We start from the raw sequence: 20,376 nt of genomic DNA on the forward strand, positions 1-20,376 counted from the left end.
TCAAGATCCCCAACTGTCATCACCTCTAAAATGTCCTCCCTGGGCCCTCAACTGGAACTTAAGCATCTCTTCTTTGTGCCTCATAGTCGTAAATACCCATGTCTGTCATCACATTGCTTTGCCTAGTGATTTGGTCTGCTCCTCTATCCCTCCACCAATCTGTGAGCCCTCATATTGGGTTTAACACCTGACTTGTGCTCGTCACCCGGAGCTTAGCCCGGGCCTGGAACCTGGAAGGCGCTCCGTAGCTGTGGGCCCGCCCCCTCGGCCCCCTCTGCCTGTGCGTCTGTCTGAGGCCCGCGCTCCTCCCTCCCCCGCCCCCGCTCCCACCGGCTCTTTGGGGTGAGGGCGTCAGGAATCCATCAGCGGGAGCTGCTGCTTCACTGATCCGAGCCCGTTTGTAAACTTTGTGCACAGTCAGACTCGGGAAACAAATAGGATTAATAAGACTGGCAGCATGCAGTCATTCCAGGACCGGTTACCATTTACAATACGGCGGCCACATCAGCCCTGCGCGCTCCAGTGGCTTCCAGAATGCGAGTAATAGAATTTCTGTAGTTAAGCAGCTGTCACTCTCAGGGCTGGGGACACTCGTGTATAAATCTGTAATGTAGAAGGGCTGGGAAAGGCAGGGTTTTCCCAGGTCCTATGGCCAGCCTAGCCCTGGGGACCAAAATGACCCAGGCACAGATACAGGGCAGTTCTGCTGAATTTTCTCTTTGTTTTTCCTGCATCAGAATGCAATTTGTGTGGGGGCAGGAGACAAGCCCATGAACGAATATCGGTCAGTGGTGTACTATCAAGTCAAACAGCCGCGGTGGATGGAAACGGTCAAGGTAATAATAATAATAATAATGATAATAATTAATACTAACAGCAGCAAGCACGTATCTAGGGGCTCTGAGGCACCTCCCTTAGATCCGAAGCAACAAGCATCCAGTGGTATGTCGGGCGGTGCCGATGGTGGCCCAGTGGGTGAGCATTCTGGTTCTCTTGACCACCCTTCCCCGGCCCGGGGCCTAGCCACCGGGGAATCGTCAGATGGTCCTCTTGCGGACGGCTCCCGGCCCAGCCACTGGGTCGTTCTGCTCTGCTGCGAGCAGTGACAGAGCTTGTGAGCACAAATGTGAGGCTAGAAAAGGCCACATAGCACCTGGAAGATGACCTATCATCAGGAGGGAGCCTCAGACAGAGGTGGCATTCATCACAAACGTTCACGTTACCAGAGTGTCACACTGAGCAGAAGGCAATGCCGTGTGTTGGAAGCCGAGTTTGGGATGACTTCGGTGAACAGTGAGGTCTGATCACAGCTTCCGGTGGCTCTGCCTTGTCACTAGTAGCAGTCTTGACTTACCCTGTGCTATGAACCCAAACTCAAGGTGCTCACAGCACTTGCTTTTCAGAGATAGCTGTTCCAATCTCAGAGGTTCTTGCTTACGCCCACAGATTCCGGTGGGTCTCCCTGCCCTCCCTTTCTTCAAAAGGAGGAGCTGCCCAACTTTGGGGTCAGAAAGCTATTGAACCAGGGTGACGCTCTCTTGCACCCCGGGACATCTCTTGGTTAGCCCTTGTCCTGTGGTCGGTGTAATTATGCATCGCCCGCGTGGACCGTGAGGTCTTGGCATTGCAGGGAGTTACATCAGCACAGCCAGTGCCTGTCATGGTCATAGCTGATGGTAACCGTTCACCATGCAGGGAGGGACCGGCTGAGCTGCAGCTGCCCACGAGGTCCTCTGTTCTTTTGTTCTGTCTGAAACACACACATACACACAGACCTCTTCAGGCTCAATTTTCATTTCTGGAGCAGGAAGTGCCCTCAAGTATGCATCCATTTAGATTTTAATAGTCATCTGTACCATGTGAACTTGTCCCTCTCAAAAATCAGAGTGGTTTCTCACAGGTAGAATTGCACATGACAGAGAGAGCTGCAGGCTTGCAGGTGGCGGGTGGAGGGCAGCAGCCCAGAGCCAGGCCCAAAGCCTCTCACCCAGGGGTGCAGCAGACCACCCACTGGACAGTGACACTGCAGTGACCGAGTAGTGATTATCTCTGCTCAGTGTCCTCTGAGACAAAAGCATCTGGACATGTGTGCAAACAAGGACGGTCGTGAACACTAGGATTTACGCAGATAGTATCGGATTCCAGCACTTTTATTCATTTTCGTAACTGAGATTCCTCAAGCATAGCCCCTGATGACCACTGTGAATCCACCCAGCTCTGCTGCGGTGGCCGGAGCCCCCGGAGTGGGTCGGGGAAGCGTGCATTGTGCAGCGTGCAGCACATCCAATCCTGTGCTAGAGTTATGTGGCTTTTATACCAATTTGGGGAGATTCATTTTCCCCTCACAATAATTTACAGACCTCTTTTCATTGGCTGGAATTGCAATTTGCCAAATGGATTACATTTGGTACTTTATTTTCTCTTCATAGCTAGTTCTTATGTAATTTATTTACAGTTCATCAGGCTTAATGGGTGGGTAATAAATCAGCATGTCGCACTCTCATTTCAATGGCCAGGCTGCGTTTGGGGGTGGGGTGGGGGAGTGGGGAGCAGGGGGTGGGGGCGTGTAACTCATGGTCCCCTGACCTCTGGTCTCTGCCTGCGGAGGTGGCAGTCCCTATTGAAGACATGCAGAGGATCCACCTGCGGTTCATGTTCCGCCACCGGTCGTCCCTGGAGTGTGAGTGCCCAACCACGTGGCGGCTCTGAGGCTGCGCCCAAGGCGAGGGGGGGGCGGGGGGGGCCCCGCCTGTCATTCCCTCCCCTGACCTCGCCATGCCGTTTCCAGCCAAAGATAAAGGAGAAAAGAACTTTGCCATGTCCTACGTGAAGCTGATGAAGGAGGATGGGACCACGCTGCAGGATGGGTACCACGACCTGGTTGTCCTGAAGGTACCACACGTTGGAACTTCTCCCGGAGGGGGGCTGCAGGAAGCAGAGGGGAGATGGTAGGATTGCTCGGTGGTTAGCAACAGGGACCCTCCTCCTCCCCTACCCAGCCCCAGAATCAGCTGTGTGGCCTTGTACAAAATCTAAACTTCTCTGGGCCTCCATGTCCTCATGTAGGAGCCCTCAGTGAATAACTACTGAGAACTACACAAAACAGTTTATATAAATATGACCACGGCGGGTACACGGAGCACTCAATACACGGGAAAGACTGTTATTACATAAAGAGAGGGCTCTCAGCTCTGAAAGGACCCCGGGTGGGATGTGCAGAGGACCAGCATGGGGCATCAGGCAGAGGCCTCGCTGTAGCTAATGGACAAATAGTAGGATTTAGGGTCCTGATCCAGCCGCTGAGCAAATCCGGACTCATCTCGCATGTCTTCCTGAGTCTCAGTTTCCTTTTTCCTACGTGGCGATGGTAATATTTACAGAGCCAATGAGACGGCGCCCGTGAAAGGGCCGCGTCAAAAGGGGTACAGACGTCAACCATGGTTATGTTTGCCTCGCGAGGCTCAGGCGGTTTTTGAAAAGTGAAAGTGTTTGCCTTGACCGGGTCTGCATGCGTTCCCGTTTTCCCTCTGCCAGCCCCTGGCGGGAGGCGGTGTGGCGGCTGCGACTCGGGGCAAGGCCCGGTGGCGGGCACAGGTGTCCGGCCCCTGCTCTTGGCTTTCTCAGCCTCGGAGGCTGAAATTGCTGTTTGGTCTGAGGTCCCCGTGGCAGACGCAGCTTCGGCAGGACTTTCCCCTCACGGGACTCTTCCCCGAGTCTCTGACTTTTCCGGAAGCCACGCCCACGCCCTCTGCACCGCCTCCGTTTTGTCATTTAGGACACAACAAGGTAGTTCTTGGCTTAAAGGCCGCTCGCCTGGCAGATTGCAAACTCACTGGGGGCAGAGGCCCCGGGGCAGTCAGTGTCAGTGTACTGACCTTCCTCAAGCCTCGCCTCATCTGTAAAATGACGATATTTGTATCCACAACAGTGACAGTTGTGGGGAGGCTTAAATGAAACGAACAAAGGCATCCAAAGCGCTTAGGGTCACATACGGTTCAGAGTAAGGGCTCAATACCTGTTAACTTTTTTTTTTTTTTTGTATTTTTCTGAAGCTGGAAACGGGGAGAGACAGTCAGACAGACTCCCGCATGCGCCCGACCGGGATCCACCCGGCACGCCCACCAGGGGGCGATGCTCTGCCCACCAGGGGGCGATGCTCTGCCCACCAGGGGGCGATGCTCTGCCCCTCCGGGGCGTCGCTCTGCCGTGACCAGAGCCACTCTAGCGCCTGGGGCAGAGGCCAAGGAGCCATCCCCAGCGCCCGGGCCATCTTTGCTCCAATGGAGCCTCGCTGCGGGAGGGGAAGAGAGAGACAGAGAGGAAGGAGGGAGGGTGGAGAAGCAAATGGGCGCTTCTCCTATGTGCCCTGGCCGGGAATCGAACCCGGGTCCCCCGCATGCCAGGCCGACGCTCTACCGCTGAGCCAACCGGCCAGGGCTGTACCTGTTAACTCTTGTAAGGCATACGTCTCATCTTTCATTTCAGCACGCGGAGGGACGCACAGGTGGATCACTCTAAATGCTCTATGTGCATTACTGCCCGCTGCGTCTGCTCGAAGTTTCTAGGAAGTGGGCAATCTGACTGATCCTCATTTAAATCGTGAGGAAAATGGGATATAGAGAGACCAAGGAATGTATAGGATGACAGATTTGTGAATGGCAGGACAGGGTCTAGATCCCGGAACTCTCAGACTCGGTACCTTTGCTGTTAACTGCTTTAAGCTGCTTCCTTGTCTGGCTGGTGCATGTGTATATTAAGATCTCAAAAAAAGTTTAGAGGGAATAAAAATGTCCTGTCTGGTAATCTTCAATTTCCTTTTGCCATTAATGTGGTCCATAGAGCCTTTAACTGACGGACAACCCCTTTTCCATGAATGTTAGTTAACCTGAGGTTCTTGCCTATTTTGTGGAAAAAAACAGCTCTGCCTTCCCAGCTGATGTTTATTACTTACTTCTCTGATGAGTTCCTCACTATTTCTGACCCTCCCCACCTTACAGTGAGTAATGTGGCCCCTGCAAGCTCCGCGCTGGGCATATATACCTTGGCTTGGGGAAGTGCCGGTAACCCAGGTGTTGTTTCCAGGGGGACGGCAAGAAGATGGAGGACGCCAGCGCTTACCTGACTCTTCCCTCTTACCGGCACCACGTGGAAAACAAGGGCACCACTCTAAGTCGAAGCTCCAGCAGTGTCGGGGGGCTCTCCGTCAGCTCCCGGGATGTGTTCTCCATTTCTACCCTGGTGTGCTCCACAAAGCTCACCCAGAATGGTAACGGAGCTGTTGGGAGTTGTGTGTGTGTGTGTGCACGCGCATGGGCGCGGGTATGTGTGCAGAAACCCAGGAGGTCCTGATACGGACCGTTTGGGCCAATAGCAGTTAACTCTGCTTGTCTGGGCTCTGTTTCAGTGGGCTTGCTGGGTTTGCTGAAGTGGCGTATGAAGCCTCAGCTACTACAGGAGAATTTAGAGAAACTGAAGATTGTGGATGGAGAGGAAGTGGTGAAGGTCAGTATCCATCCACCCGTGACAGAGCTTTGAGTCACGAATGGTTTCGGGAGGAAGGGAAGTGTTGAAGGAGATGGCACAACTTCTTCTCCGACGGTGGGACACAGTGTGCCACGTTGCCATGAGAAACTGTTACTGGGAAATCTGGGGACGGAGGTGATTTGTTTCAATGAGACTGAATACCAAGCTGCAGAAAAGTATGGTTATGCTTATTTTCTGGAAATACATCAGTATGGGTGTAGTGCCCAGTTCACCTGCTTCCCTACTCTATGTGATACTACTATGAATGTGACATATTTCTCAGGGTGATTGAGAGCATTCAAGGTGATGATATTTTAAAAATTACTCACCACAGTCTCTTACAGAGGACCCAATAATTGAGCTAAAACATATAACATACACCAAGTTCATTAGAAGGCAACTATTATTTTTGTTGTTACAAATTGCTATTGTAGTAATATCTCTTAGTACCAAGTACACCTCAATGTTAGAAAGAAAAATGTATTCTTAGGGGGTTTTCACTACTTGGAGAGAGCATTATGCATTAAACATGAGAAAGAGAAAGACACCCAGGCTCACAGTTTAAGTGAAAGCAGAAGACAACAATGCAGATATCAGCTGTGCTGTCATGTCCGCGTGGCGGTGAAGAATGCAGTGTCTGCAGCTCAGATCTAGTGAAAGCAGCCCTCCTCTCCATCACTGTGAAGTGGGACAGCTGTTTCCCAGAGGTCCAGGTGATCTCGTTTCCATCAGGATCGTGGCACAGCTAGAAGCTCCGAGATGACTCATTTTTATACGGTAGCTCTGTGTTCTGAGGGACGATGGGAAATACTGACCCACCCTTAGGAGGGAGGAGTATCACATTTTAGTTAATTGCTCATACATGGAGGAAAAATGGCCACATTTCCAGATCCGTGCGTGAAATGTGCATTATCAACCCACCTCCCTGGCTCAGCCATGACAGAGAACTTGCCCAAACATCCATCCCTTCAGAAGGTCTATCACCTTGGAGCAGCTTAGGGAAAACATCTGGGAGCCAATTCCATTGTCTCCTTTTTGCATTATTTTTTCTTATTTAAAAAAGCTTGCGATCAACGTGCAATATATACAGTAAAATACGACAGAGCACTTATTTTAAAAGTACAGTTCAATGTACAGGGTCTGGCAACAGTAGGTTTACAATTATGAGTGTGTGAAAATTTGTTCTTATAATATTATTTGTTAATTATTGTGCTATTTTCCATATGAACAACTCTAAAACTATTTTTGCCACACCCTGTATTTTTTTTAAAAGATTTTATTTATTCATTATAGAAAGGAGAGAGAGTGAGAGAGAGAGAGAGAGAAGGGGGGAGGAGCAGGAAACATCAACTCCCGTATGTGCCTTGACTAGGCAAGCCCAGGGTTTTGAACCGGCAACCTCAGCATTTCCAGGTTGACGCTTTATCCACTGCGCCACCACAGGTCAGGCCACACCCTGTATTTTTACACACATACACACTCATGTGCCCATTACCTAGGTAAATATACAGAACATTTCAGCATTGCAATACCCTTCTCAGTCAATAACATATACGTGGGGGTGACCACTAAGCTGACCGCCATCATCATTGATGGGGTTTTGCCTGTTCTTGAGTCTCTTAAAGGCAGGGTACTGAAGAATATACACTTTTGTGTCTGACTGAACTTACTGCACACAGTGCTCACGAGGACCAACCTTGTTGTTGTGTATAGAACTAGTTTGCTATTTTTTATCACTGTGGCTTTTTCTGCAGTGTGAAAATGCAGCCATATATTCATCCATTGTGCTGTTTTATTTTTTTGTTTTGTTTTGTGACAAAGACAGAAAGAGGGACAGACAGACAGGAAGGGAGAGATGGAAGCATTAATTGTTCGTTGCGGCACCCTAGTTGTTCATTCATTACTTTCTCATATGTGCCTTGACCGGGAGCTACAACAGACCGAGTGACCCTTGCTCAAGCCAGTGACCTTGGCCTCAAGCTAATGAGCCTTGTTCAAACCAGATGAGCCCGCGCTCAAACTGGCAACCTTGAGGTTTCAAACCTGGGTCCTCTACGTCCCAGTCCGACGCTCTATCCACTGTGCCCACCACCTGGTTAGGCCCACTGTGCTGTTGGTGGACAATGAGGGTGCTCTAAGTTCTGCTTCTTGCAAAGTCAGACCCCTTGACCATGGCACATGGTGGATATGTGCTCTTATTCTCTTGGGTATAGATTGAGACGTGGGTTCCTGGGTCACCTGCACGTTTTCTTAATGTGACCTTCATTATTTTGTCCAGTTTCTCCAAGACACTCTGGATGCCCTCTTCAACATCATGATGGAGCACTCACAGAGTAATGAGTACGACATCCTCGTCTTTGATGCTTTGGTAAGAGAGGGGACAGAGGTTTCTGACATTAGACATTAATGTGTGTCTTACTGAGAGAACCCTGAGAACTTATGGCCCTTGTGGCCCCTTTCACAAGTCTTTTTCAGGAATTATAATGTTGGGCTACCAGACCAATGAATGAACTGCTGTTCCCTCTCATTAGGTTGGAGTTCACTTAAATGCATGGGCAGAGTGGGTGAAAGGGGAATCTTAAGTGTTGATGTCAGATCAGCGCTGGTTAAAAATCCATGAAGCTGGCTATTGTGAATAAACACTTTGGCTTTCCAGGGATGCCAGGAGCTAGTCTCTGGCCAGGTTGTGGAGGACCCAAAAGGTGTCCTAAAACTCCTTCTCCTCCTCCTCCTTCTTCCTCCTCCTCCTCCTTTTCCTTCTCCTCCTCATCTTCCTCCTCCTCCTACTCCTTCTTTAGTCCTTCTCTCCTTTCTTTCCTTCCTCTCCTTCTCCTTCCTCCTCCTTCCTCCTCCTTCCTCCTCCTTCCTCCTCCCTTCTCTTCCTCCTTCTCCTCCCTCTTAGTGCCCAACTCCAGTGGAGTCCTTACCTTTCGTCTGCCCACCCCAAACCTTTTTACAGTTGCGCGCCACCCAGATCTGTCTCTCCCCAAGTGGTCTCTTTCTTCTCTCACTGTCCCAACTTATGTTTTTTTTTTTCAGTGTCATGTCAAAATAAACACAAGGAACTTTTGCTGTAGAATATCAGTGACCAAGAAAGTGTTAATGTGTCAGTGACATTTACATTTCTGAAGAGGTTTCTTGAAGACAACTGTGACTTAGTCTGGTGCTTCCCAAGAGGGTCTCCTGGAGAGCCAGCCTCAAGGAAAGATGCTTCCTGAGAAAAAGATTTTTTGATTCAACCACTTAGGAAAGTGCAGAACATTGCATGACCCTCTTGGGGAGTCACGATGCACGTAGGTGTATTCAAGACGCTGAGAAGTCTTGAAATAAAGAAGCCAGTCTCACAGTAACCTGAAATGTCTCAAACTTATCTGACCATGAACCCCTTCAATCTTGTAATGCTCTGGAGTGTATTTACTGTATTTTTCACTCCATAAGACACACCTGACCATAAGACACACCTAGGGTTTTAAAGAGGAAAATAAGGAAAAAAATATTCTGAACCAAATGGTGTGTTAAAATATTTAATAAAATACTGTATTTTTTGCTCCATAAGATGCACATTTCCCCCTCCATTGGGGGGGGAGTGCGTCTTATAGAGCAAAAATTACGGTATGTATTGTATATGTATGTATTTATTTATTTATTTATCTTTGTGACAGAAATAGAGACAGAAAGGGGGACAGATAGGGACAGACAGACAGGAAGGGAGAGAGATGAGAAGCATCAATTCTTTGCTACGGCACCTTAGTTGTTCATTGATTGCTTTCTCTTATGTGCCTTGACCAGGGGGCTACAGCAGACTGAGTGACTGACCCCTTGCTCAAGCCAGTGACCTTGGGCTCAAACTGGTGAGCCTTGCTCAAACTAGATGAGCCCACGCTCAAGCCAGCAACCTTGGGGTTTTGAACCTGCGTCCTCTAAGTCCCAGTCCGACGCTCTATCCACTGTGCCATTGCCTGGTCAGGCTGGAGTGTATTATGTGAAACACTTTTTAGGAGAGACATTCTGTTAATGAAAAGGATTGAAGATATATATCAGTGAGCTAATTCCTGGGTAAAAATTTTGATTGGCATTCAGTTATGCCATGTGCATATGGCTTCCTGCCCTGGGTCTGTCCTCCAAACACTGATTCCTTGCCTCTTCCTCAGATCTATATAATAGGACTCATTGCTGACCGGAAGTTCCAGCATTTCAACACCGTTCTGGAGGCTTACATTCAACAGCATTTCAGTGCTACCTTAGCTTACAAGTGAGTAACTGCGCACCTCCTGCTTGCCCCGCCAGGACGCCCAGGGCATGAGAAACTCAAGTATTTTCCTTTCGCCACTAGCTTACATGAGTTCTCCCTTTTCTGAAAAAATCTATTCTGTGCCTTGGTTATTTGGATTAAATAGAAATATGCAAGCCCGTAGGTTGAGATGAATACTCAGTGGTGGCAGCAGTACATGGAAGTGTCCATTCATTCATTCATTTATTCAGCTATCATTATTGAGCAGCTACCTGTGAGCAACACTGGGATTCAAAGGCTAGCAGGCGTCCCCAAACTATGGCCCGTGGGCCACATGCGGCCCCCTGAGGCCATTTATACGGCCCCCGCCGCACTTCCGGAAGGGGTACCTCTTTCATTGGTGGTCAGTGAGAGGAGCACTGTATGTGGCGGCCCTCCAACGGACTGAGGGACAGTGAACTGGCCCCCTGTGTAAAAAGTTTGGGGACCCCTGGTAGAGAGAAGACGGTGCACCTGCCAAGGAGCTCACAGTCGCTCGGGTACAGGAAACTGTGGGTCAGAGATGGGAGAGGATGGTGGGAAGGTTGGTGGAGGCTAGTTTGTGAAGGAGCCTTGCAAGGAGGTCCAGTTGTTTGAAGTCTGCCTTGCCGGGAATGAAGAAACAAGGAGCGCGTCTAAGCCGTGGAATCCCGTAATATTACGAGAACGTTTTCAGTTGGAAGAAAAAGCTGGAAAAAGACATTATCACCACCATCAATCCCAATTGCATTCTGATTGCGACTAGTTCTCCTAGTCGAAAGATTTTTCTTCCTCCCCAGTTTTTTTTTCTTTGCTGGCATTTCACAGGCAGGAAATCATTATTCACTCTCTGTATTTAAATATAATTTTTAAACAGAGTTATTTTTATGGTTGTAAATGAGTGAATGAGCTTGACTATACCACCAACCACCTTTTAGCCTTTGATTGAAAGCCTTGTAATTTTACTGACCAAAGTAATCACCATGCTGAGGGTGGGGAAGAGACGTGTTTTGAAAATGCAATCCCTTGTTCAGGAAACTGATGACGGTGCTGAAGACTTACTTGGATACCTCCAGCAGAGGGGAGCAATGTGAGCCAATCCTCAGGACGCTGAAAGCTTTGGAATATGTGTTCAAGTTCATTGTTCGGTCGAGGACATTATTTTCACAGTGAGTACTTGTTATGTAAGAGTGATTGATTAGCTCTGCAGTTCCTTGGGGATACAACGGTATTTGCACCATTGGAGAAACTCTTAGAAAATTATAACCAGCCGTCAATCAAAAACAACTTACAAAATCCAACTTAAGAGATCCCTGAACAGATAATAATTGTTCCTTGTAAGTTTATTTGGGAAAAGAAGAAATGTTAACATGTTGTAGAGTTATGCTTCCTCCGATGAACAATGATTTGTGGTTTCAGCGTTTGGTCTAACATTCTTCTTCATTTAATTTGAGATATGGTGAAAACTCTCTAGGAATCTATATTCCATGGGGGTGGAGAAAGCAGAACTCATAGAGCTTGATATTTATTCTGCTCTTAGAGGTTGTACATGACAAATGGGTTGGTATTTGCAGTTGACCTGTCTGTCCTTGAGATCCCAGTGGCCAAAAGGTAAGCTGACATGCTAGACTACCCAAAAGATATCATGGCTCAAAGTCAATATCACAGAGGTTAGCTGCCCTTTTAAAGGGCTTTAGAGATGGAGGCATTCAAATGCAACCTGCAGAAGAACTATTTATATTCCTGGCTAGCAAGGCAAAGTTAGGTTGGGGGTTGGTAATGTGTATGATTAGGTTGGTTGTGTGTAATAGGAGATAAGAAAAAACATACTGGGAATGTAATGTCCAGATTTTTACTGGTGCAGATAAAGAATGCTTAACTCAAACTGACTTACAGAGAAATAGGACTTTATTATAGTTTACATTATTGAAAAACCCAAGGGGTAGATTGGCTGGATCCAGGTGCTTAATGTCATGGGGGTAGTCTCTGTCTCCCTGGGTTTGGCCTCTGCTTTACTTTTGCTGGTTGCCTTTTAAGGCAAATTTTCCAAAGAGGTTTCCATTTGAAACCTCAGGTTTCTGTTGCATTAGTTTAGGCAACCCTGGGTTCCTTGTTGTTCCAGCAAAATCCTATACCAATGACTGTGTTGGGTCATGTACTAAGGTCTTAAACAATGCGATCAGTGGAATAAATATGCAGATTGCATAGCGGTGGTCACATGTGCACCTCTGGAGCCATGGGTTGGCTCAGCCACTTCTGATGTACAGCTGTTTTGTTGGACAAAAGGAAGCAGAAGTCTGTACTCATCAATTCGTCCATGATGATGGGTGGGCTACAATGGCTTCATACTCCGCCAGTCATCTGAAACCGGTGATCATTTGGGATTCTCCTAGAACATGTTGAGATTTCCGGTGATAAATAAAAAGAGATGAGTGATCCACACTGTGTTACAAAACAAATGCCTTCCAGGTTATTCCAAAAATGAAATATATGTTTGTCAGTCAAGGCAGACAGTGTGTATTAAACTCTTAGGGGTATTCTTCTAAGTTGGAGAGATGCTTGTCAGTTATTTGAAAACCAAGTAGAAGACAACTGTGGGTCTTTCTAAGGGTGGAGTTTCTTGGAGGAGCTCAAGGATTCGAACGTTGTCATTCCAGAATAATAGGGAAGGCTATCTTCTTTTATTTTGCAAGTGAGATCTTCAGTCTGCAACAAGAAGATATTCTTTTCATCTAACATGTCTTCTGCCCCTATCTTTCCTTTCGGTGTGTTAATGTTATCGTCCTTCGTTTCCTCCCTCGCTTCCTCCTGCTCTCCCTCTCTCTCCCTCCTTCCCTGTCTTCCCCCTCTTAGTTTTGGTCTCTTCTGTCCGTGAGAGCAGAGCATTGGTACATTTGCTTTCTTCTTCTCTGCCTCAGGCATGGCGTCATGCAGAGCCCCTAGGTCTTCATGTACTGTATACAGTCAGTGCCGCTGGCTCTCACAGTGACTGTTGGCTTCTTCAGCAGTGGGCTGATGTGTTAGTCCGTACTGTATCCCCAGGAGAACATGCAAAACTTCATTGACACTCAAAACTGCCTGCTGGGCGAAGTCCACTTGGAGGCTAAGAGAAGGCAGGCAGTGGGAGGAGAGGTCTCCAAGGTAATTGAGAGTCAATCTACAGTGTGTCCGTAAAGTCGTGGTGCACTTTTGACCTGTCACAGGAAAGCAACAAAAGATGATAGAAATGTGAAATCTGCACCAAATAAAAGGAAAACTCTCCCAGTTTCATACCTATTCAGTGCAGTTCGATGTGGGCTCACGCACAGATTTTTTAGGGCTCCTTAGGTAGCTATCCCGTATAGCCTCTACAGACTCGTCACTGACTGATGGCCTACCAGAACGGGGTTTCTCCACCAAACTGCCGGTTTCCTTCAACTGCTTATCCCACCGAGTAATGTTATTCCTATGTGGTGGTGCTTTGTTATAAACGTGTCGATATTCACGGTGCACTTTGGTCACGGATTTGAATTTAGCAAGCCACAGAACATACTGAACTTTTCTCTGTACCGTCCACATCTCGACTGGCATGGCCGTGGGCTGCTCCACTGTATACACGGTGTTACGTCATCATCTGCTAATGCGCACATGCTGCCACATCATCCTACAGAAACTGGGAGGGTTTTCCTTTTATTTGGTGCCGATTTCACATTTCTATCGTCTTTTGTTGCTCTCCTGTGACCGGTCAAAAGTGCACCATGTCTTTTACAGACACACTGTATTTATTTTAGAGAGGAGGGAGAGCAAGAGAGAGAGAGAGAAAGAGAAGGGGAGGGAAGCAGAGAGCATCAACTCCCATATGTGCCTTGACCAGGCAAACCCAGCTCAGGCAAGCCCAGGGCTTTGAACCGGCAACCTCAGCGTTCCAGGTTGACGCTTTATCCACTGCGCCACCACAGGTCAGGAGAGACCTAAGCTCAACTCATTTCTCAAGCACATAGGTGTGGGCCGGGCTGCAGGGAGGGTCTGAGGGAAGGCGCGTCTTCTGTGCCTTGCTCATTTTCGGGTCTTCAGCAGGGTTTGCTCCCCAGTGCATCCTCAAGGACGCTGGGTAGCGATGGGCTTATTTTCCCTGTACTCGAAGGACACTTCACTGAGGCAGCCAGAAAACAGAAAGTTCGACGCTTTGCGGTTTCTGAGCCAGCTGGTGGAAAATTGTAATATAATGATTGCTTCGGGGGCTTATTGTGTCTGGTATTGTGTTTGTTTCCCATCATCCCTTTGTTCTCTTTCCTCATGTGCATAACTGCAGCTGATCCTGCTCCCTTTAGCTATTCCCTTGTCATGGGGGGGGCACACCGTGCACAAACGCGTGGGGGCTCAGATTTTCCCGGACTGCTGTGCAGCATGTAGTTGAGTAAGGGAGGAAGAGAAAGGATGGGAATATTTTTTATAATTATTCATTTCTATCCCATAGCCTGTCCCCTCTTCTTGTGTCACCAGCTCCTGAGTCCCAGTCCGGGCTGGGTCTCTGGGTACCCCACTGCGCTGTAGCTGCGATGGAAGCTGGCAGGGTCAATTCGAGCTTCTGCCCTAGGAAGGCAGGCTCTGAAATACGAGAGACTCCGAACTTGTATGACATGTCTCCAGAAGCGGTTGGGTGGCCATAAATAGGACCAGCTTCTACTAGGCTTTTCTAGAATGGCTGAGCCCCTGGGGGAGATGGAGCGAGCACAGTGAGGCACATCCAGAAAGAGCTGAAATGATTATCTTCCAGGCTCTGCTCTTCTTCACAAACCTCCTTTGATCCTAAAGCTCAGACAGCCAGCTGAGCTGATCCCCAAGGTTCCGGAGCTGTGGAATTACTCAGAGTCCGGAGCTGCCCGCGCTTTGCTCATCTGCATGATGCACACTAACCAGCTGCCCGGGCCAGGCCGGGCCGGAGGAATGAGATGACAGCGCCCTGTGAGGGTCGCTCTAAGAGAGACGATCCAGCGCACGGGGCTGCCGTGGGATATGCTCCCGCCGTCTGCATTTCTCGCAAATCCTCATGCTGCCGGAGGTTAGGGGCCAGGAGGCAGTGTGGGATAGTGGTTAGTGCTGCCCTGCTCACTGTTGGCTCAGTGATGGTCAGTGTCCATATCAGACAGACCTCAGAGGGGGTCACATTACTGTCCCCGTAAGTGCCTGGCTTGCAAAGTGAGTGGCCCAGCCTCCCAGTTTTCTCTTCCAAAAATGGGGATAAACCAGCTCTTTGTGTTTTGAAAATGAAAGGAGATTTTCATGTACAAAGTTCTCCATGTGGTTTCCAGTGCTTATTCCACAGACACAATAAACGTTACCTGTTATCACGTTTTCACCAGGAGAGACAGCAGGGTGCCTGTTTCAACACCTCGGATTTATTATATGTTAGGAAGAGGAAGTTCTAGTGTCTTGATTCATCACGCTATCCTAAACATCTCCTCCTGTTTATTTTTAAGAGGAAGAGACACCTTGACCAGGTGTCTGCTTTTTGAGGCCCACAAAGCAGGGACTTTTATGGCCCCGTGAGTTCATGTTGATCTGTTATTGTTCCACTGGGTGGGCCCTGCTGTATCTGCTGCCTCCACAGCCCTGAGTGTGTGCTTAGCCCCCCCACCCGTGGGGACCTCCCGCGGCCGTGTGCCCACCTCTCCGATCCCTGCTCGTTCTGCCTGTCTTCTGCACCATTCCTTCTGCTCTGTGCAGACCTGCTTATGTTAGTTCTTGCTTCCTCCTCCTCCTCTATGTAATCCCAGTCTCCTAGGGTTGCCCTGCCATCCGCCAACTCCTCCGCCCTCGTCCCCACCCCCTTGGCTATGAGGGGCAGGCTGCTCAGTGGTCAAAGGCGCCATCTCCAGAGCTCAGCTACTTGGGTTTGAATTCTACCACCCTACTTACTAATGTTTATGACCTTGGGCAAATTATTTACTTGGCTTAAAGCTCAATTTTCTCCTATGTAACACAGGCATGCCTACAATAGCCCTCATATATATATCAGTCAAGTGCCTCTCATCAGTCTTCGTGAAAATTCTGTGGAGACTCTCACGTCCTGACATCGCCTCCTGCGACTCCTCCTCCCTCCCTCGGTGTAGCCACATGTGGGCTGTGGCTCAGACTCCTGACCTGGGGCTTGTGCATCCTTCCCCAGAGAGCTGCTTGCTCACTCCTCTGCTCAGATGTCTCCCTCAAGGCCCCACCTACAATGCAGGCCCCGCCCCTGGCACTTCTGAGTCCACCCCTTCACTCTGCTTCTGTCTGACCTTCCTCCCCCTAGAACTGAACACACAATAACATGAGGTGTAACAGTCAGTCATGTGTTTGTTCATGCCCTCGCCCTGCTTGGCCGACTGTCGGCTCCAGGGGGACAGGGGTCTCTTGCATGCTGTGCTCCAAGCCCCGAGAGCAGCATGCGGAGCACGTGGCATCCATTCCACGTGCAGTGGGGCACCGCCTCTGTCCCCCTCTCACAGAGAGGAAGCTGAGGCCCCGAGTCGAGCTCTGGGGTCACTTAGCTAAGAATCAGCAGGGCGAGGCTTCACATCCCACTCATCTGATTACCCAGCTTCAGAACCCCACTTTTCCCGGGCTGTCTGTGTGGAGTGTGAAGGAGGAGCTGTCTTGAGAGAGACCCTGGATGCTGTCAGGGCAGCTGAGAGGCACAAGGCTGCATGGCCTCCTGTGCTGTCATCCCCGGGCACAGAAGGGTTTCAGCCAAGAAAACGACAGTTTGGAGGAGTTGTCAGGAAAGGCATCCCACCTTCCCGCGGAGCTCTCCAGGCATCCGGGACTCTGTCCCCGTGTCCTCCCCCGTGAGGTGGGGAACAGAAAGCTCACAACGGGCCAGCCCAGGTGAGCTCACACCCCTTGGGAAAGAGTCACTGGCCGGGGCAAGAGAACCGCACTCAGCATCCTGCGGGGAACTGCAGCAGCGCCAGGTGTGGTCCTACCCCCCGCCCCTCACCTGGGACCCGGACGGCTGGCCAGCGCGCCTGCGCAGTGCCACCTGCCTGCGCTGGGGCTGCAGCTCCGTGAGCCCAGGCAGCTCGGGAACACGGCTCAGTCCCCACACGGACAGCCCCAGCCTGGCACGCTTCCCAGGGCCAGGAGTCAGTGCCCTTTCCCTAATTGCCTTCAGCACCAGGTGATCTGATGCTCTCCGGTGCTCACCTCTGCCTTTTCATCTTGCCTCTCGCTTTCTTCTGCCCACTCCCAGCCTCCCCCTCGCCCGGCCACTGGTTCAGTTCCCTCTTCTGTAAATAGTATATGCTAGTATATCCTCCAGGTCATGAATACGTTAGCTGGCAAGATGGTCTGAATAAAGCACGAGCATGCTCAGTGTCGCCTGCAGCTGGAGGAACTGCATAAGCCTCTGCCTTTTTAAACAAATATGACTGTAACTCGAAGGTCCTTGCCAGCATGATTTTGTTTTCGTTGCTCATGTATGACTAAATATTAAAATATAATCATTTGTTTACGCCGAGCCTGGGCTAGAATGCCAGCCACGGTGCTATTCCTGTTTCTCCTGCATATAATTTGTTTGCATGTTAATATCCTTGATTCCTATGTAAGCCTCTGTTTTCGGTTTTGAATACAATTTCACTTTCTGATGACAGTAATGGCTCGGTGAGCTGAACAATTGCAGTTAATGGAATTATTTTATGAAAACATTAACTTGGCATCCGATCAGGATGGAAGAGTAAACTGTCATCAAAGGATGTTGTCAAACAGTCACTTCCCTTTAATTTCTTCTCTGTTTTACGAGTTGCTACAGTGCAGTGGGGGAGCTCACAGCCTCGAGCGCTTTGCGGTTTGTTCGGCTGCCCTTTTTATAACATGAAATCTGCCTATGCGTGCGTTTTTTAAGCAGTCCTCTTTTCCCTTTGCATATGGAAATGTTGATCAAGTTTTATTGGGCACCTCTTTTGTGCTAGGGACTTGGTTTAAGTGCTGGGAACTCTGAAATTCTTGTCAGACTTCCTCCAGTAGCAACAGTCTGGTGAGGAAGACGGAGTGCCGACCAGCAATCGACCTCCAGCTCCCGGGAACCAGCAGTGGTCAGCGGTATGGCTCAGCGGAGGCTGCTACCCGGTCCCCAGGGGGCGGAGCGGTGTAAGGGACAAACTCTGCCAGGGAGGACTGGCAATTCATCTCAGAGGAGGTGGTATTTTAACCCAGACATTGGAAGGTATGTAAGAAGCCTACCCATGAGAGAAAAGAGAACCACAAAACCCAAGTGCAGATGGTTCCCTACTCACAATGCTTGACTGACAGTTTTTGAACTTTGCACATTCAGTGGAAACCATACCTTGGATTTTGATCTTCTCCCAGGCTAGTGACACGTTGTACGACACTCCCTGGAGCTGCTGGGCAGTGGCAGGGTCAGCCCCGTGACCACCAGGGTAAACAAAGGGTGCTCTGCAGTGTTCCCATTGTGCTCAATGACCTTTGTCCATCTGTAGGCTAATGGAAGTGCTCTAGGCACATTTACGGCCAGCTAGGCTGAGTTGTGATGTTTGGTTAAGGTAGGTGTATGGAACGCATTTTCGAATAGTGATATTTTTCAGTTTAGGATGGTTTATTGGGACGTAATTCCATTGTAAATCAAGGGAACAACGTGTGAAAAAGAATTCCAATCACTCCTGCTACTCTGAGGGTCCACTGATCACTTTCCACTTTCCCTCACTTTATACTCATGACAACTCTGCCAAGTACGGGTGTTGGTATGCTCATTTTACAGCAGGGGACGTTGAGGCTGTACCAGAAAGGTACAGAAAGTGACTCTAGGTCACACAGCCAGACGTTGGCAGGGAGAGATGTGACATCCAAGCCCGGGTTGTTGTGTGCCACCCCGTGCCCATCACGAGGCGCCCGGCTGTGGCGAGGAGCGGCCGGTGGGCGAGGCTCTGCCAGCGGAGGAGCGGGATGGTGCGCCTGAAGACACGGGTTCCAGCGAGACCAAGAAACGCCTTGAATGCCAGGCCGAGGGCTTGGGCTCGCCCTCTCTGCTGGGGATATTGGCGTAGATCAGGGGTCCCCAAACTACGGCCCGCGGGCCACATGCGGCCCCCTGAGACCATTTATCCGGCCCTCCACACTTCCGGAAGGGGCACCTCTTTCATTGGTGGTCAGTGAGAGGGAGTAAAGTACGGTGTCGCTCACGTACAGTACTACTTTCGGTGACGCGGGACGTATGCGTCACGGCTCCGGAAGCGCGTCCTATCACTTGTTAGGGCTGGCAGTGACAAACATGGACCTGGACATTGACCATCTCATTAGCCAAAAGCAGGACCATAGTTCCCACTGAAGTACTGGTCAGTTTGTTGATTTAAATTTACTTGTTATTTATTTTAAATATTGTATTTGTTCCTGTTTTGTTTTTTTACTTTAAAATAAGATATGTGCAGTGTGCATGGGGATTTGTTCATAGTTTTTTTTATAGTCCGGCCCTCCAACGGTCTGAGGGACAGTAAACTGGCCCCCTGTGTAAAAAGTTTGGGGACCCCTGGCGTAGATGCTACCCTCTGTCCTCAGAGCGCAGAGTAAATACCTCAGCAGGTGTACAGATTAATCCACTGGGGTCAGGTAAAAATATGACAATGTCTTGATTTTTGTCCAAGATGAAGAAATTGAACTCTATCAACATCTGACTTATAATCACAATAGTTCACGAGTGTAATTTCTATATAAGTAAGAATCTATTGAGAATCGTGGTTAAAATGGTCTTGTCCTAGGAGCCGTTTGGAAACCCCTGCTTTCTGCAGTGGGGAGCCATCAAATTTCCGGAGCAGGAGGTTAACATGGTTGCACTCGTGCTTTGGAAAGATGACTTTGGAAAGAACGAGGGTTAGCATGGGGACCAGGGTGGAGAGGAGGGAAGGCAGGAGATCAATAATGAAGCTGTGGTGATAATCCGGGCAGGAGACGGGAACTGAGGCAGTCAGAGTGGGGCCGGAGAAGAAGGAGAGGGAGGAGAAGGTGAGGAAGGCTGTTTGTTCTAGGGGGCGGGACTGCCAAACCTAACTGCCTGCGGGAGCGGAATGGAAGGAGAGGGCTGGTCAGAGGCTGACCTTCGGGGCCATGGGACCAGGCACCGCTCACCAGCATGAGGACAGGGGAGGAGCAGGTGTGTGTGGTGGGGAGATGACGAGCTTGGTTCAGTGTGAGGTGTCTCTCGGCATGGGCAGATGGAAGTGTGCGGCAGGCGGTGAAATACAGATGTGCAGCTCAGCGTGAGGAGGCGTGCACGGTTTCGTTACAGATTGCTCTGCAGAGGTGCTGGAAGCTCCACTAAGTGAGCAGTGCTCTCGAACTCGGGATGAAACGCAGGAGACAAGCACGTGGAAGGGATGGAGGAGGGCAGGGCCCCAGGGAGGGCTGGATTCCGGGAGCCGGGAAAGGGGAGGTCGTATAGCAGCGATGTAACTGCCACAGCGAGGTCACGGGGACTGACAGCTGACCACACGCAAGGTGTTTTGCAGTGAGGAGGTCTTTGAGGAAATGAGCCAGTCCTTTCCCAGAGTTTAACATCTTCCCTAATCTCCAGTCAGGAGGCTGCCAGGGAGCAGAGGGGTCAGGCGCAATTGTTTGCCCGTCATCTGCATGGG

At 49.6% G+C, this 20,376-nt stretch overlaps 1 protein-coding gene across 2 annotated transcripts in view; it reads left to right on the forward strand.

Moving 5' to 3' along the window:
- The window catches only part of DOCK2 (dedicator of cytokinesis 2), a 395,036-nt gene that overhangs the window by 62,158 nt on the left and 312,502 nt on the right, over positions 1-20,376 (forward strand). For both annotated transcript variants that reach the window (XM_066273230.1, XM_066273231.1), the window contains exons 15-22: positions 738-836; positions 2,608-2,680; positions 2,789-2,892; positions 5,083-5,266; positions 5,405-5,502; positions 7,802-7,891; positions 9,675-9,775; positions 10,807-10,941. In XM_066273230.1, the coding sequence (XP_066129327.1) occupies positions 738-836; positions 2,608-2,680; positions 2,789-2,892; positions 5,083-5,266; positions 5,405-5,502; positions 7,802-7,891; positions 9,675-9,775; positions 10,807-10,941 (884 nt within the window). The remainder of the gene's footprint in view (positions 1-737; positions 837-2,607; positions 2,681-2,788; positions 2,893-5,082; positions 5,267-5,404; positions 5,503-7,801; positions 7,892-9,674; positions 9,776-10,806; positions 10,942-20,376) is intronic.

Source organism: Saccopteryx bilineata, chromosome 4 (assembly GCF_036850765.1).
Source record: "Saccopteryx bilineata isolate mSacBil1 chromosome 4, mSacBil1_pri_phased_curated, whole genome shotgun sequence".
Lineage (NCBI taxonomy): Eukaryota > Metazoa > Chordata > Mammalia > Chiroptera > Emballonuridae > Saccopteryx > Saccopteryx bilineata.